Source organism: Cladophialophora psammophila (genome assembly GCF_000585535.1).
Source record: "Cladophialophora psammophila CBS 110553 chromosome Unknown aczJe-supercont1.1, whole genome shotgun sequence".
NCBI lineage: Eukaryota > Fungi > Ascomycota > Eurotiomycetes > Chaetothyriales > Herpotrichiellaceae > Cladophialophora > Cladophialophora psammophila.
The window spans coordinates 1,542,352-1,559,628 of record NW_006912922.1 but is presented as its reverse complement, the minus strand read 5'-3'; the positions used below and the strand labels follow the sequence as shown (position 1 = coordinate 1,559,628).

Genomic DNA, 17,277 nt, shown 5'->3' with positions numbered 1-17,277 from the left:
CTTTGAGGGTTATAGTTGAGGAGGACTAGTTACTTGGACTATTTCAACTCGAACCGTGGTTACAAGTCATGAAAGTTCGACAAAGGAGGTCTGGGTGATTTACAAGCTGGCGGGCGGTTGTTCCTGGTGAGTCTCTGCCTTCTCAGAGGCTATGCACTAGGGTTTGCGGATAGTGGATGGTGAGCACAATACTTGGGGACGTGAGCATGTTTTTTAAAACCTGGAGCCTACCACCCTACAGCCTTATCCACACGACGACCATGATCATCAGCAGCCATGCTATTGGTGTACATGAGCAGGTTTATAAAATCCCACAACGTCGCAGTACTTCTTTTTGGGATCAATCTGCGTCGACGCCAAGATGTTCGAATTTCCGAGCACGCAGCCAACAACCTTCTCTACCCGCTGTCATTACCAGAATGAGTACGCCGCGACGGAGGGAGAGGCAAATCTGATTTCAACAAGCGCACCTATCTGAGACCTAATCCGACCGCAAGGCCATCAATGGTCTACCCAGTATTTAAACCTGGTCCAGTTCGACCATCATATCGATAGCGCTGCACCACAGGTGGGATGGGAGGTGGCTTCGTACTTTGCAAAATACCACCATGCGCGCTTGAGATTGCCGGGGGACCTGTATGTACGAGAAGATAGCACCTTATATCTATATCTTTCCAGCCGCATCAAAGTCACCAGCCTCTCTTCACTTCCTGCCCCTTTCACACTCGTTTTGCTTTGCTTCTACAGCCCAACTAGTTAGTCCCTCGTTTGAGATACATGACATTTGTTTCTGTGGTCTACATTCTGTCGATCTGAAGCCCATTTGGCTCGTTCCATTCTTTTGACACTTTGCATTATGCTGGGGAAAACGACAATGTTCCTTTCGGCGGCCGTCGGGCTCAATTTGATCTGCGTGGCCAGTTCAGCTGCTACATGGCCATCTCCAGCCTACGACGAGATAGAGGACCTGATGCTGCTGAACTCCGGAGTCAACGCTCGCAACTTTCCATTTCCAGTGGTTCCGTGCACCTTCGCTCCAACTCCGGGTCACTCAGTGGCAGGAGGATTCCTCAGAACCGCCTTTCACGATATGGCTCCGGCAGACGTGGCTGCGGGCACCGGCGGTCTGGATGCTTCAATTGGTTTCGAGCTCCTCGAGCCATACATCGAGAATACCGGTCCAGCTTTCAACGCCTCTTTGACCTACTACTCTAAATTCTTCAGCAGCCGAGCGTCCATGTCCGATCTGATCGCCCTTGGTGTTTACGCCTCCGTCAGAGCGTGTGGAGGTCCTGCGGTGCCTCTTAAAGCTGGTCGAATTGATGCTACTCAAGCTGGCGCAGTTGGGGTACCCGATGCGAAGGACGATATTACCAAGTTGACTGGTGAATTCGCCAGGATGGGTTTCTCGCCAACCGAGATGATCCAGATTGTTGCTTGTGGACACACTCTCGGAGGTGTTCATTCAGCAGAGCACCCTACAATTGTCCCTGCGAACACGACAACTCTTGGAGTCCAAAATTTTGACGCGACTAATAACACGTATGACAACTTAGTTATCATAGAATACCTCGATGGCAGTACTAAAAACCCTCTTGTCGTTGGCCCTGATTTGGATGCTCGTTCCGATCTACGAGTTTTTGCCAGTGATGACAACGAGACTATTTCTGCAATGCAAACCGCAAATTCCTACGCTGGTACTTGCTCGACAATCCTGGCGAAAATGCTCGATACCGTTCCCTCGAGCGTGACTCTGACGGACATAATCACTCCGTACCCGGTCAAGCCAGTAAATCTTCAGCTCAACGTGGCACCAGGCGGCGACAACCTCATCTTCTCCGGACAAATTCGCTTCTGGACCAACACAGTGCCAGCTTTGTCCATCTCAAGTCTAAAACTTGTCTACAAAGATAGGTCAGGGGCCGGCTCTGAGAACATCGACACCTTAGTTGCCGGCGACGCTGCTGGGTTTGATGATACCTTTACTGTGAGAACCTATTAATCGACAGTCTAGGAACAAACGGGAGCTGACTTAGTATCTAGTTCTTTAACTTCAGTAGCGGGATTCCCGCCAAAAGTTCAATCTCTTCCTTTACTGTCGTCATCACCACTTCGTCTGGCATTGTTGCCTACGACAATAATGGCGAGGGATTCCCGGTCTCGGACACGATCTTTACACAAACCGCAAATTCCATCGTATCCTCCGCAGACTCCGCTGGCAACTTACTAGCAACTATTGTTGCAGCGGTTAGTCTTGTGCACACGAGTGACTATTGGCAGTATTTGAACTAACGAGCTTCGCAGGTGAGACATGGTACTACTGGCGAAGTTGACCTTACCCTCTCGCTCGTTAAGGCAATGACCTACAACAACCTCCCTACCCTTGTTAAGCAGAAGGTTACTATGACCAAGGTGTGTGAGTCCAAGTATTACACCTTCTACATGGGATCTTATAGCTTCCCTGCCGCGGCTCTGAAATTCACAAAGTACGATGTTACTGTGGGCTCGTCATCGGATAGCTTCAAGAGCTTGGTGGGACTGTCTGCAAGTGCGAGTGCTCTTTCATGCATTGGAGTCTCTGCTTCGACGACTTCGACTTCAATTTCGACTGCTTCGACCGCATCGACAGTTTCCATCTCGACCAAGTCTAGCACAAGTTTGACTGCCTCTTCATCGACATTGTCCTATCCCAGCAAATCGAGCACAGCATGGGCTTCTTCCGTTTCGACTGCTACCTCCTCCGGCAAGCCCAGTACGAAGGGTTCCCACTGGACTTCCGGCTCGAAGATGTCCATTGCGAGTACGGTCCCATCGCCAGTCTCCTCCACCACAAGCACCACAAGCGAGTCAGTTCCCTATACCATAACCGTGGTCACATCATTCGAGACTTATTGCCCCTATGCCACCAAGTTCAGCTACAACGGAAAATGGTACACGGCGATATCTGCCACCACTATTACCGTCACGGACTGCCCGTGTACTATCTCGGTGCCGTGGACCAACAAGGGAGCGTTCCCAACATTCACCGCCACAACAAGTACAGAAACCGGGATCCCTTCGACTCCCACGAGTTTAGCGAACTGGCAACGGATTAGCAAGGGGCTCTCTTCTGAACCCACTTCTACTTCAGGAACTGCCGTGGCTGCAGCTGCCACCTCCACGAGCGGCTCTACGCTGGGCGCAGGTAAAGGCTCAGGATCTGAGTCTGGCACTTCCGTGTCGCACGTTTCGCCCGCCATCGCTACATTCACTGGTGCTGCCGATGCGGTGACCATCAACTTCATGGCTGTCCTAATGGGTGCTGCATTGCACTTGTTCTAGACAACGGTAAGGCGTTGCAAGTGCCACTGCCACAGGGGAATTGAGGCAACTGTTTTTCTATTCCAATTGACCATGATCACAGCAAGAGCCCGAATTTCAAGTCAAGGCCAGTAATGGTGATGCGGGGGACTGGAACGAAGCGCGTCATGTTCAAGGGTGGATGTTCTCTACTCCTTCATCGTCTATCTAATGCTGTGCTTGCCAATCACATTTCTTCAAAACACTGTCGCCTGTGTAACCGTCCCTAAAACTTAAGCCCAATGTAGATTTGATGTACAGTGCATAGTGTGATTTTATTCCCCCCTCCCTTTTTTTTTGGAAATGAAATCATGATCTACTTTGTAATGAACGGCGAAGGCTCTTTCTTCCGCGGAGCAGTTGGGTTGAGTCAATCTTATTTCACAGGCCATACATGTGTGCTAGTCTTTCTCGACTTTTTAATGTCCTGGACTCATGCTTCTTGAAATCTCGCTGTTTTCGCTCCACAAACGTGCTGCTCATCATGTTAACTCAGCGTCGCACCTCATTCCCTTCTGATTGCTTGGGCGATGACGATTCACCCCGTCACAGCGATCACGCAACCGTGAGCTAATTGTTCTCTGTTCTCTTAAAGTACAACCTCGTGAAGCGGTTGGGGGGCAAGAAGAAGTGCGCCCAGTATCTTTGCGCCGAGGGCAATGATAATTTGCCAGTGAGCAAGTTAAATCGACACCCTCCCGCCTCCCCTGGGGGACACGGCTTACTCTGCAATCTCACGTCCTTGGGCGGGTTTACTACATTCTCCGTATGTGGTATGAAGATGCCCGTCTGATCGGGTCCTTGAATTTCTCTCACTGGCACCTTTGAGAGGCTTGTTGTCGCTTAGGATATCAAGCAACCTGCAGGACGAGGCGAAGGGCCCATAGATATTGAATGCGCGGCGTCAGGGGTGAGACAGATCTGTACGGAGGCGTCATCTCATATCCCTCACATGTCCACAAGCGCCTCCACTAGATCTTTGTTGATACCGTGAATTGGTACTGAAGATTCCCTGGAAGAACTGCCCTCAAGACAAACACGTTGAATGACAGAAATATCGAGTCTCGTTCGTCCTCGTGCTCCAAGGTAACATTCCCAAATAAATACTTTGATACACAATGCCCGGATTTGATACTGGATACGGAGGAAAGAATTAAGGTCAGAGACTGCTTGCCCCTTTTAAATCCGCGCGCCGATGAATCCAAGAATCTTTTGCGAAAGGACAGAAATCATTCCCTGAATTGTCTGTCAAAGTACTGCTATCAACGCCGACCCCACGCCTCTGTACTTGCTTCTCTCCATATATTGTTCTGCCTCTGCATGATTTTCCTCCTCCAAAGCTTCAGGATTGCTGCTCCAGCGTCTGGGTGCACCGGCGTGACGTTTTTGGCTCGACTGACGTTCATGTCCTCGCTCCAGGGGTTCTTAATACCGCGGACTTGTTCGAAGGGGATTTGCTCGCGGGAGATCCATTTGATCTGGCATGGGGCGCTGATGCGTTGGAGCTGCGGAGGAGGGTCGCTCATGTGCCTCGTCGGCAGCCATGCACCTCTCTCACAGGAGCATGATCTGTGGCTTTGGCCCGTCCCGATGGCTGGGGACTTGCTCCTCCATCTTCCTTGCTGGGAGGTCGCTACGCTTCCGTGGCCAAGTGAAGCCATCTTTAGGTATTTTGAAGAATCGACATCGGAGTCTTGCGAATTTGTTGACGCTCTCCAAATGATTCGCCGTCTATCTGGCTCATATATCACTTTTCCCGGGGTGGATGATCTATGCGTGTGTGGGGACGTGGTTCGAAATCTGTACCCGATGTCGGAAGTATTGTCGACGAGACTCTCTTTGGCGGATAGTTCGACACTACGCATTCGAGGCAACTCCAGGTCATGCAGAGGGCTGCTGGGTGTCTCAGATATCTGAACCTCAGATTCCATTGATGCGTAACCGAGCAGCTCACCGGAGCCATTGACTGAGAAGATAAAATATACCTTTCGAGCCGTCTAAGAGGTGAATGGTCGAGATTAGTGTTGCTTCAACGTCTCGAGGAAGACATCAAATGGAAAATTAGATCTCACCCGAAAAGCATAATTCGAGCGACAGGCGTGTCTCTGCGGTATATACCACAGATTCGTTTCTAGGCTCTGGCGTATTGCTTCGAGTGTGAAGCTCTTGATAATGAAGAACTTTTCCTTATCATTTTGGTCGACGTCACAATCAGGGAAGAAGGCTAACTCCTTAGCCTTTTGTTTCTGGTCGTCGGTGGGTTTTGGGACTGCAATATTTCTATTATCACCAGCACTGAGGCCATAGCTGACTTTGACAGATCTCGGTTGTCCCTCAGACCTAATTCGGCAATCCAGTCGGTTTTCCCGGAACAGAGTGGAAGCCGCATGCACAATTGCGGTGATGCGAGCGCTCTCTTTGCTGAAGTTCGCAAACGCGTACCTTGAGGCGGGATTATAGGATAGACTGATAAGGTCGTTTGGGGTAACGTCCAAAAAGAAATCCTTCAAGTCCAGAATATTGGTCTCGCTGGGGATATTGCCAACCCACAGAGCGTGTTGTATCTCATGCGTCGACGGAGATTTCCCAGGTCCTTGAAGACTATCAGGCGTCGAATCAGCCGTGAGGCGGCTCAGCAGGCTGCTAGTGTCTTCCCAACTTGTCAATGTTACACTCACAGCTGTTTCACATGAGCTGTGGGCTTACCAGGCATCGAACTGTTGAATACTTTGGTGGCTCAGAAGTCGAAAAACTGGGCACTCACTAATTGCTAGAAACACAATGCCGATGAGAGCAGGGCCTCATCGTCAAATATCAACAGATGATGAGATAGCAAGATATGAATTGCATAACTGGACTTCGTCTGAAACAATGAATTTGCTCAGAGCATGTTACCCGTCTCGTTGGCTCGAGCCGTTCAATGAGGAAATGTGCTCACACTGTATTTCGACAGAGGCTGTAGGCCTAGCTTGATTGTGAGTAGTATAAGGACCACGGCGGCAAGAAACCAAGCACATTCACTCCATCTCTGGCAAGCACATCGTTAGAAACGGGTGGGGGGTTTGTCAAGGGCCCTCGGCTCTGTATAGATGAAAAAATGCTCAATGCAGCGGGGCAGAGAGGATTGTTCTGGCCATGGCAGCGCTTACGAGTGCTGCTTATTGAATTCTTCTAAATTCCTTTTCAATCCTTGTCTACGTACCTCACATTTGTCGGCCGAGTTGTGCGCCAACGACTTCAGTTCTCGGGTTTAGGTCTCGCAAGTCCAGCTTGGTCGGGTACCTGGCACCTAGCAAACTTGGTCCGTTTGTGTTTGGGCTGCCCGTGCATGGTTTGGATGGACGGAGCAGCTGAATGGACATCCAACATGAAGATCGTCCGGGCCATCATCAGACATGCGATGGCTGCGGGAAGGCTGTGGACAGAACAACGGAACACGGACGAAGTAGGTGGCGGTAGATCGTGATAGGAGTAGTCGTAGGTACCTATCTAGGTAGTTCGGTAGAAAGTGTTGTGGTAAATCCGTGGTCGTCAAACCTTGGATGTGTCGTTCTTAAAAGGCTCCATCCATTTCCCGGACGCTGCACGGAACCCGTCTGTAGGGTCTCCACGAAGGTGAAGGAGACTCACTGGTCAAGTTCCCCTAGGATCATAGCCAGGTTATTCTGCGATGTCAGTCGATCGGGATCATCCTTCGTCAATGTCTGCTTGTGAATTCTTCGCTGCCTCCTTCATTTGACTATTCGCCTGATATACTCCTGCCAACTCGTGTTGCGACGCCAGTCGAGAAGGATGATCCCCCGTTGGTGTCTGCTCTCGAGTCTCGAATCCCGTGCCGCTCCCTCAGCAACCTCGCCGTATCTCGCACTTTTGCCATAGACAACAAGTTCCAACCTTTCCCTTGCGTTCCTGGTATCCCATTTGCTTAAAATTTTGGCTGCAAAGATACGCTCGACGGCATCCTCTGCAACTTTCTGACTTACCACGAATAGTCTGATGCATTTTACCGCTAGATTTCAACGGTGTTAAGCTGAAAAGATGATTCCGAGTCTCGAGGGTGATGCGAGCTACTTAGGCATTGCTAGGGCAGCGAGTAGGGAGCCTTTTCGCCGAGTGCTCGGTACTGGGGTCAATATTCTAGCCTAGTGTAGAAGCAGAAATTGTTCCTAAATAGAGCAGAGTTAGGCCGTAAGTAAGTTCTCGTCCTAAAGAAATCAATAAATGAAAATAACTAAAAGTAAAAGAGAAGAGTTCAAGCTGAGTTGGTGAGTGGGAGGTTGGCGGTGTTTAAAAGCGGCGTAGCTTAGGTCAGTTCTGGGTATCCAGTATCGAGGTGCGCTCGATGTCGATTTACCTCCGCTTTTGCGGCCAGTTGCGGCCAAGTTGAATTTCGGTCTTTACTCTTCACACCACGCTTCAACTCAATGACCCTTCTGCGATTTCCGCCAGCTTAGATCACCGCCGCTATGGCTGCTGCTCCGGCAGCAGGCCGATTGTCTGGACGTGGCTTTCGCATCTGTCCGTCCTGTATCACACGATGCCTTCGCCAATCCTCTCGGACGCACAGCACCTTGAAATCTGTTCTCCAGGCAAACAGGAAGCTCCACAGTGGCATAATTCCAACCGAAAAGGCCTCCAGAAGTGCAGTTGCTCATTCGCAGAGCTTCGTGGACGATTATTTCTCTGCCAACGCCTCAATTGAGAGAGGATGGATCAAGAGTGGGATGCTGGCTGCGGTCCGCACAGTCGCGGAGCCTGCAGGACGAAGGGACAATGACATACCTCCCGAAGCTACACGGACTCGAGCACAGGGAGAACTGGAGAAGGCCTTGTCATTCAAGGAGGAGCCTCCGAGTGCAGTGAACCCGAGCCCTCCAAAAGGCCCAGAAGTGAGCCAAGCTGTGCAGGATGGTGAACCAGAGACAGAGGTGTTGCCGCACAGAAGGCGGAAGCGACGGAAGAGCAACCAGGACACATCAGAGGAGTCTCTTCCCTTGGACGCTTCATCCCAATTGACGACTGCGGCGACCTTGATGCCAAAGTCAGCCGTCTTCCGACGAAAGCTGGCAACGTACCTCTCGTTGACCAAACCACGACTGTCATTCCTGATTCTGCTCACGACCACCTCGGCTTACAGTTTGTATCCGCTCCCAGAAATTCTCTCCTCCGCATCCTCGGAGGTGACTTCGTCACTTTCAACGTCAACATTGACTTGGCTCTTCCTCACTTCGGGCACTTTTTTGTCGTGTGCCTGTGCTAACACCCTCAACATGCTTTTTGAACCAAAATATGATGCCCTCATGTCTCGAACTCGAAATCGGCCTCTTGTAAGGAAGCTGGTCTCTCCACGGGCTGCCGCCGTGTTTGCCTTCATTTGCGGGGCGTCTGGCCTGCTTCTTCTCGGCCTAGGGACCAATCCGACGGTGGCGGGCCTATCCGCTCTCAATATCTTCCTCTACGCTGGAGTTTACACTCCAATGAAGCGGATCTCCGCGGCAAATACGTGGGTCGGGGCGATTGTGGGCGGCATTCCCCCTTTAATGGGCTGGTGCGCTGCTGCGGGCGAGGCTGCAACATCCGAACACCATTCATGGCGAGATCTGCTTTTTTCCGAGAGCTCGATAGGCGGCTGGGCCTTAGCCGCCCTCCTTTTTGCGTGGCAGTTCCCTCATTTTATGTCTTTGTCTCACACTATTCGAGAAGACTATCGAAATGCTGGCCACAAAATGCTGGCCTGGACGAATCCTGCTCGAAATGGACGTGTTGCTCTACGATACTCTCTAGCTATGTTCCCTATATGCGGACTCCTTTATTTCACGGGGTGTGTGGACAAGGGCTTCCTGGTCATCAGTACGGCATGCAACGTCTGGATGACTAGAGAGGCGTTCCGCTTTTGGAGACAGCAAGGAGCTGGAGGAAGTGCTAGAGGACTTTTCTGGGCGAGCGTCTGGCATCTCCCACTGGTATTGGTTGGAGCTCTCGTGTGCAAGAAAGGATTATGGGACGGTTTTTTCAACACTAACGAACCCACCAGCGTGTACGAAGAGGGCGATCTCGAAGCCGATGGTGATCCCCTTGGAATGGACCTCTCAAAACCCCGACAAAGGCCGCAACCGCCCGATATTAATCTGGCTATGATGGGATTTAAAAGGCCAACTTGAGACACGCCGTGTGGACGCTGTTTCTTCCACACCGGGCGTTTTCCTGGGCGCCGATGAGGAATATACCAGAACGACCCAGAGATGACCCTGGCGACATCTTCACCGGCACATGTTGCCGCAAAACCAGCCGCATCAACGCGGAGCGAGGTCCCCAGTGCCCCTCCGCTTAGTTCCTGGAAGTGGATCTGCAAGACACAGCCGGAACTGTGCTGTGGCGTCATGACCTGGAGATCGCCACCAACACAGTCCTCGTGGACACAGATGCGGGGAAAAGGTCTGTTGGTCTAGCATTCAGGGGAACAGTGGGAGTTCAATAACCGACAGCACAAGCTGGCAAATGTAACATATCATATCGACGAACATGCATGCAACATACCAGGCATTGTTATATGGAGACCCCCAGTCCTGCCTTCCTTACTTTCGACCTGCTCTCATCTCTAGCTCTTTGCTTCACTTACACTCATTGCGGAACCAAAATGGCTTCCGGGCTCAAATCTTTTGCCGTTATATCTAAGTGGCTTCTTCTTGCGCTGCTGCTGAAGGCCGTCTGTGCTGCAAGCCTTAGTTACAACGGCCTTGCTCAAACACCTCAAATGGGCTGGGTAAGAGTTCCGTCTTATCGGTGCCCTACGCAAAACAGCCTTGCCATCCGACCCTCCTTTCTTCCTATGGCTTGAAGTTCGAATCCACTGGGTGACCGAGTATGCCATGATAGGATACCTACAACGCCTATGGCCTTGCATACAACGAATCCACAATCCTTACCAACGCCGAACGACTAGTCTCCCTTGGATTCCGTGACCTAGGCTACCGCGTCGTCATCTTTGACGATGCCATGACGGAGCTCGATCGCAGTGCCAATGGGACCTTGATTGCGAACGCAGCCAAATTTCCCTCAGGACTCCAGAACATAGCGAACCAGCTCCACGGTTATGGCCTGTATTTTGGAGTGTATAGTAGTGCGGGCAAATATAGTTTGTCGCCCACACTGCGTCACAGATGTCATGACACTAACCATATTTCCTTTCAACTTGACAGCCTGCGGAGGATACCCCGGAAGCCTAGGATATGAGACTCAGGATGCGGCATGGTGGTCAAGCATGGGTGCAGATTATCTGAAATACGACAATTGTTACAACGAAGGCCTTTCGGGCACGCCAAAGTTGAGCCAAGATCGATATGCTGCGATGTCGAACGCTTTGAACGGGACGGGACGGGATTTTGTATACTCGTTGTGTAACTGGGGAGACGATAAACCTTGGTAAGTTGTTCTCCTGACAACAACAAGGTTATGGCTTTGGCGGGATTGCAGACTCACCATGAATCGTTCTTCGTCTGCAATAGGGAGTGGGCATCCACAATAGCCAACAGTGCCCGTATCTCCGGCGATATCCAAGACAGCTTCTCCATGCCTACAACGTCGTGCCCCTGTGGTCCTGACGAGTACTACTGCCAGCTTCCTGGCTATGGCTGTTCGGTGATGAACATCCTCGGCAAGGCCAGCCCTATCCGCAGCAAAACCCAAGCGGGATACTATAACGACCTGGACATGCTCGAGGTAGGCAACGGCGGCATGAGCTACGACGAATATAAAGTCCACTTTAGCATGTGGGCGGCCATCAAGTCTCCGTTGATCATGGGGAACAAACTCGACCAGCTTTCCCCCGAGGATTATGCCATCCTGATTAACCCGGCGGTGCTGGCCATATCGCAGGACCCCAGCATCAGTGCTGTCTCCAGGACAGTCAGGCAGCAGGTCGACGACACGGACGCGTGGGGGTTTGGAGAAATCCAAGTGTGGCAAGGAAGCCTGAGCAATGGCGATCAGGTGGTCGCCTTCCTCAATGCGGGCAACAACTCGCGCATCATGTCCTATAGCCTTGTCGACGTCTTCGGTGGCCTCCGCACGAACACAAATGCCCAAAAGAGCTGGGACCTGTTCGATGTCTGGGGTAACCAGACGGTCATGAGCACCGAGGTGGCGGCACAGGTGTTGAACGGCACGCTTGCGGTGGGGAACGCGACGGGATATTACAATGCCAGCGAGACGAGTTGGGCAACGGGGTTGAACCAGAGCAATCCTCTCTTGATCGGCACGCTGGTTGGGACGGTCCGTGGCGGGGGGATGTTGCAGGCACAGGTGCCTAGGCATGGGATTCAGATGTGGCGGTTGAGACAGGCTGCAGGGACCAGGACAAAGCGAGACGAGCTGTAATTCAATCAAAAAAAAAAGAAAAAAAAGCAGCGGACTCTTGAGACGAGAAGTCAAGGCGGACAATGCTCCCTCGCCCGGACAACATCCCCTAGAGCCCGAAGGCAGGCATTGGTGATGGTAACAAGTTTGATTGATTCAAAGTCATTTGTCGACCAGAATTGACGGCCAAACTCTTGAACTCCGGATGATGCTATTCCTTTCTTTCCGTTGTCTTTTTCTCATGAATCGTGAAACTCATGCCTTCAAAGTGGTATCGTCCGTTCAATTCGTACACAGGGAACAGGACCTTGGGAGAGCTGTCCATAAAATCACCGTTCCCTAATCCTCCGTTATTGGCCACGTCCGGTCTGATTCGGGTCGCATTGCCATTTCTTATACGTTTCTCATCCGATCTTCGCATTCGAGAAGTCCATCTCTGGATGCTCCTTCATGAACTTCTTTAGGATCTCGTCCTTCTTTTGCTCTTCGCTGGTCGGTTTGCCCATGGCTTTCTGGTTTTGATCGTACATCATTCTAGTTTTCCAGCAACGACTGCGTTAGTGACATGGTCTTATAAACCGCCGAGGCTCGGACTATGGCAACGCGTGTTTATAAAGGGCAGCGGAACCTACTTTTCAACCATTCCCCTCGTTTCGCCGTCGAGTTCGCTCAGCTTGGAGTTCTCAGGCACGATCTTTGTGGTGTCGATCTTGGGCGCCGAAGTGACGATGTGCGCCCACCAATTGGAGCCGCGGGCTTTGGCGATGGTGACGAGGATTTCTTTGTTTCCGTCCGGCTTGGTGGACAACACCCACGTCGAGTCGTCCGTTTGTATGGGATGGGGGAAGTCGCCCTGTGGAGTGATGCCGTGTTAGTTGGCATTCTTAATATTCATTCCTGTTGCCTCTTTTCGGAGAACACAAGTATCAAAAGAGCCCGTAGGGCCAGGGCGCCCTGCCTATGTACCACGTCGAGCCAAAGCAGCCCCAGAAAAGCAGGCGCAGAAAGACAAGGAGAAAGAGAAAACGTAGCACGTACGTCAATAATGGGCTCCTGGCCCTTGATCGCGACCTTGATGTGCGCCTTCTTCAGCTCGACAATCAAATCCCTCGCCTTGAGGTTCCCCGGTATGGGCACGCTGACTTCCGCCTCTTCGAGAGTCTGCGTCCATTTGTACGGCAGTTTCGCCTGTTCCTCTTCTTCGCGCTTGCGGTCTTCGGCGTCCTTGCGGGCGCGTTCGGAGGGTGTCGGGGAGGGTGGGCGTTCCGCCATGTTTGCAAATACAAGTTAATGAGGACTAGGTCTAATAAGATGTGAGTTTAGGCGGTATGCTTTGTGGTGGTGGTGAGTATAGTTCGGTTGCTGTTTCGAAATATTTCGTTGGACTTCCAAGTCGCGTGCGGAGGGGCAGGCAGGCCGGCCGGTGGGGTGGGTGGTGACAAGGCTGAGATGCGAGAAGGGGCGAGGCTGCGGAGTATTATGTGCGCCTTCTTGCCTCTAGGATCTCTCTGTCCATAACTGAAGAACGTTCACGTCGCGAAGAGCGAATCAAAATCAATGCGTCATCACGAATTATTTCATATTAATCTCTGACAAGACCCCTAGAGTCAGAGTAGCGATAGTACTGTCGTAGGAGGAGAACTATTTTCAATCCACAGCCTGTGTACCCGAATTCATAGCAAAATGCAAAATGTTCATCATCTGACCGCTTGCAGGGTCCTGGATTTCCTCTTGTCCAGGCACTCTCGGTATAAACGAATGGGACTCGTCAAATTATCATTTATATCCGATTGTTCCCCCGCACATAACCATCTGGTATCTTCGGCACAGCCGGGGTATGTTTTTCTTCTGCTTGCATGGGATCAGGGAATCCAGCTTCGTGCAACATCTCTGTAAAAGTGGTGTTTGGTCTGCTGATTTCGTCTCTGCTCTCGGATCGCATGCGCTGTGTTGGGTTGAAGCCACCATTGTACCGTGCCGGCGTTAGTGTAGGCCCATCATTCTCGGCTGAAAACTCGGACACACTAGAGAAGACGCTCACATCCCGTTCATTTCTTCGATTGCTGCTCATCCGATTGACCGTGGTAGAGCCATTAGTGTTGTTGTTCGGAGGCGATTGAAATGGGCTGCCCATGTTGTTTGTGTTTGCCAGCGGCAATCGCTGTGCAGCCATGCCTCTCAGTGGGGCGATTGCAGCGGGATTGGGATGATGCTGGACTGTGCCGCTTGGCGGAGTATAGACTTTGATGCTTTCCGTACTGAGCTCATGCGCAAGTCTCCGCTCCGGCGTCACGGGTAGGCCCGCTGGGACGGTGGGAATATTGTTGGGTACTGGCGGTGTGGGCATCTTCCAGTGACTAGGCGCGGCTTGTTGGCTATTCCGGTTGCTCCTTGTGGAAAACATGGACTTTGCTCGATCGGTGGTTTTGCGAAGGAAGTCCGTCCTCAGACCACTATCTAGGGGAATGGGGTCCGAGATGGTCGGTTTGTATATTGATGAGCCCGACGAGTTTCGAGACTTCGGTTTTCGATGTCGTCCGCTGCATATGACCCAAGCCAGCATCAGAAAAGCGCCAATGAACATGCCAGGAAAGAACCCGGCCAGGAAGACCCCGATGGGAAATTTGTTGCATGAGGGTCCAACCTGAGCTGCCGATGCACTAATACTGCTTGGATTTGAAGTTGAAGTCGAGCCAGTGGTCGAGGTACTCGAAGTAGCTGACCTCGTAGCGGAAGAGCTTGCTGAGGAAGGCTGGGATGCGTTGCCAGAAGATGGCTCCGTCTTCCCCACTATGCTCGTACTCAGGATGATACTGCAAACGGAAGGCCCCGATGGCTGTTCAATGCAGGAATATCCGAACGGACAGCATTTATCTCCACACTGTGGCAACTTGTCTCCAAGTCTCGTTGTGAATATTCCCGCTGTAGGATTCGCAGTTGCATTTTGAGATGAGATATCACAGGATACTGTCTGAATGTTGTCGCACGAGCTTGATTCCGGGCAGCAAAGTGCTGATGATGAGTTGTCGAGGGACACACAGTTGTTTCCAGAAGGGCATTTGAAGTTCCCGGGTAGTTTGGGATCGACTGCCGCGCATGAGGAATCGTCTCTCCGGAGAAGAGCTGGCGTCGAGACGATTTGTAAAGCAGACGAGGTGTAGAGGATGCCAGATGCGACCAAGAAGGTGCGTATTGTACAAACACGCGTGGGAAATTGCATAGCTGAAAGAGATATACAAGTTTGCTACCCGCAGAAAGAGACAATTAAGCAATAGACGGATATATGCAAGCAGATTCTTCACCAAAGCGATCACAGGGTATAAAGACAAAAGGTCACCAGGACGGTATTGTCACTCTGTTGGTGGCCAAGAATAGGTCTTGCAAACGAAGAAGAGGGAAAATAAAGGCTCTCAAAGCCAGCGTCGATCAACGTGACAAAGAGAAGAAGTATACTCGCCTTTCACCGAATGGACAAAGGAAAGAGCTCATTATAGAACAAAGGAGGAGAACGCGGAGATCGAGACCCGATCGCGTGTCTGCTGTGTGCCAATATGCCAGAACACAAGCGTGCATCTTGCAGCCTTGGGTAGCCATGTTGCCATGTAGCTATGAATATGCAGAGCACATGAAGTGAGATCGAGAAAAGCTCCGCCGACAGCCAGTGGCTTGCCGCTTCACAAAATGACGCGGAACCATATGCTGCGAGGTAGGGCGCGATGATGCATGGAAACACTCATGCAAGCTGAAACGATAGGCTATAGAAGCCTGAGAAGAAGGTCAGACGCGTGGAGGATGGTGTAGGTTGGTCCGTTGGTGTAGCAAGATGTAGCAAGGGTGTACTTGGTAGGTACATGGGAGAGATGGAGGTGGCGGACGAGTTTCAAGACTGCGGCTCAGCACGAGGACAGAGCTCTGTGAGTGGCTGAAGGCTCTGGGCAGGGAGCTATTCCCTTTTCGGTGGTTGCGTCTGTTCGTCTCAGAAATTTGGAGCAATTGGGCTCGCAGGGCTTGTCAGTCCGTTTCCATTCTCTCGGGCACTGAGACTGCGTTGCTCCATCCTCCCAGTGATGATCACAAGACCTCCGGCGAGGCCGCAGTCGTTGCTGCGGGCCTTTGTCAAGCAATCAAATCCCGCGGTATGTACAGCCGTGATGGATTCCCCAAAAGCGCCCGTCTTCTCTCCGTGTGTCTCTGGATTGACTAACTCTTCCTCGTTGAATGACAGCCCTCCTCCTTTCTGAAGAGACAGATCCGCAGAAAACACACCGTCCCCGTCTGGGCCAACCAGGGGAAACAGGAATTCTTCTCCCGCCACGGCGTCCCCGGCTTCCTGAGTGCAGAAACCTACCAAGAGACCTACATGAAATACACCCAACACCTATGCGACCGCCTCAACGAGCTCGTATTAGGAACGGCAGACGAGTCCTCCTCGACCTATGACTTGCACGCAAAATGCGCCCATCGCTCCGATCGGGCACATCTCTACAATCTCGCCGCCATGGTCGAATTCACGCGGTTCTTTTGGGAGTACCTGACCGAGAAGGATGATCCGGCGATCCACAAACCGGGGCTCAACACCATGAGAAGCATTGAGGCCAGCTTCGGCAGTGTGGAGAATTTAAGGGAAGAGATGCTCGAGACCGCGGACGCCATGTTCGGCAACGGATTCGTGTGGTTGATGAAAGGGAAGAATGTGGGCGACATGCGCATTCTGGCCACGTACAATGCCGGTTCTCCATACCCCGATGCGGCACCCAGACGGGATGATAAGGACATGGCGACCTTCGATGGGCGTACGCTCTCGGATCAACTCTCCGGTCGCGGAGGACTGGGATTGCCGAGCTTGGAAGAACGAAACATTTCGACAGGCAACTCGACGGCGGGCTCGTTTGGCGATTTCAGCTCTTCACGTGCCAACCTCTACTCGGGTGCGCTGGATATGCAACCTATCTTGTGTGTCAATGTGTGGGAACATCAATGGCTCAGAGACTATGGCCTACTGGGCAAAAAATGGTACTTGGGCGCGTGGTGGGATCGCGTTGACTGGCAAAAGGTGGAGAGTCAACATGCCTTGTACGAGACGGGCGGAGAGTGGAGTGACTATTGGTCAAGTGGCAGCAAGTCGCCGTATGCGATGTCAGGGGGTTCGAGTGTGTTGGATGCTCTGAGAAGGTAGCACGAAAACTTAAGGGACGTGTCGGTGCATGGTGGAGTTGTATGAATACATGGAGCACCAAGAACATCGGGTCAATGTAAGACCAGCGGTACAAGGTCATCTGTTCTACTATATATCTGGCACCCATCTGGGCGTCCCTTTCCCGCGTATGGCGAAGCATACCTGTCCTGTCCTGCCGACTCTATTCCAGACTTCTCCATTCAGCACCTTGGCTCTCCACGTACAGACCGGAGATGTGAAGCGCGGGCCAACATGTCATTGGAAAGGCATTGACCCCCAATGCCCGTAGAAATCCAGTCCAGTCTCTGCCTCACTGCTGCCGTGGATCGAAATCGACGGGCCTAACCCGAGGCCATCGGCGAATGGAGGACATGCCGCTGCAAACGTACCCGGGACAGAGCGATTGA

General features: G+C 51.8%; 7 protein-coding genes across 7 annotated transcripts; 4 read left to right on the top strand and 3 right to left on the bottom strand.

Annotated features, from left to right (window-relative positions):
* Nucleotides 1-874: 874 nt before the first annotated feature.
* Nucleotides 875-3,321, top strand: A1O5_00553 (uncharacterized protein; the record flags this gene model as incomplete). Its single annotated transcript, XM_007741172.1, has 3 exons — nt 875-1,987; nt 2,044-2,247; nt 2,305-3,321. 3 exons carry the CDS (start codon nt 875-877, stop codon nt 3,319-3,321), a joined length of 2,334 nt encoding a protein of 777 aa, XP_007739362.1.
* A 1,280-nt stretch (nt 3,322-4,601) lies between these two features.
* Nucleotides 4,602-6,052, bottom strand: A1O5_00552 (uncharacterized protein; the record flags this gene model as incomplete). The annotated part of the gene is made up of 3 exons (XM_007741171.1): nt 4,602-5,336; nt 5,412-5,940; nt 6,018-6,052. 3 exons carry the CDS (start codon nt 6,050-6,052, stop codon nt 4,602-4,604), a joined length of 1,299 nt encoding a protein of 432 aa, XP_007739361.1.
* Nucleotides 6,053-7,805: 1,753 nt separating this feature from the next.
* On the top strand, nt 7,806-9,500 carry A1O5_00551 (uncharacterized protein; the record flags this gene model as incomplete). Its single annotated transcript, XM_007741170.1, has 1 exon — nt 7,806-9,500. One exon carries the CDS (start codon nt 7,806-7,808, stop codon nt 9,498-9,500), a length of 1,695 nt encoding a protein of 564 aa, XP_007739360.1.
* Nucleotides 9,501-9,976: 476 nt separating this feature from the next.
* On the top strand, nt 9,977-11,715 carry A1O5_00550 (uncharacterized protein; the record flags this gene model as incomplete). The annotated part of the gene is made up of 4 exons (XM_007741169.1): nt 9,977-10,102; nt 10,216-10,474; nt 10,539-10,761; nt 10,845-11,715. The coding sequence occupies 4 exons, from the start codon at nt 9,977-9,979 to the stop codon at nt 11,713-11,715; spliced, it is 1,479 nt and encodes a 492-aa protein (XP_007739359.1).
* A 383-nt stretch (nt 11,716-12,098) lies between these two features.
* Nucleotides 12,099-12,966, bottom strand: A1O5_00549 (uncharacterized protein; the record flags this gene model as incomplete). The annotated part of the gene is made up of 3 exons (XM_007741168.1): nt 12,099-12,228; nt 12,327-12,547; nt 12,733-12,966. 3 exons carry the CDS (start codon nt 12,964-12,966, stop codon nt 12,099-12,101), a joined length of 585 nt encoding a protein of 194 aa, XP_007739358.1.
* Nucleotides 12,967-13,474: 508 nt separating this feature from the next.
* Nucleotides 13,475-14,914, bottom strand: A1O5_00548 (uncharacterized protein; the record flags this gene model as incomplete). Its single annotated transcript, XM_007741167.1, has 1 exon — nt 13,475-14,914. One exon carries the CDS (start codon nt 14,912-14,914, stop codon nt 13,475-13,477), a length of 1,440 nt encoding a protein of 479 aa, XP_007739357.1.
* Nucleotides 14,915-15,761: 847 nt separating this feature from the next.
* Nucleotides 15,762-16,870, top strand: A1O5_00547 (uncharacterized protein; the record flags this gene model as incomplete). Its single annotated transcript, XM_007741166.1, has 2 exons — nt 15,762-15,830; nt 15,920-16,870. 2 exons carry the CDS (start codon nt 15,762-15,764, stop codon nt 16,868-16,870), a joined length of 1,020 nt encoding a protein of 339 aa, XP_007739356.1.
* Between the last annotated feature and the right edge of the window lie 407 nt (nt 16,871-17,277).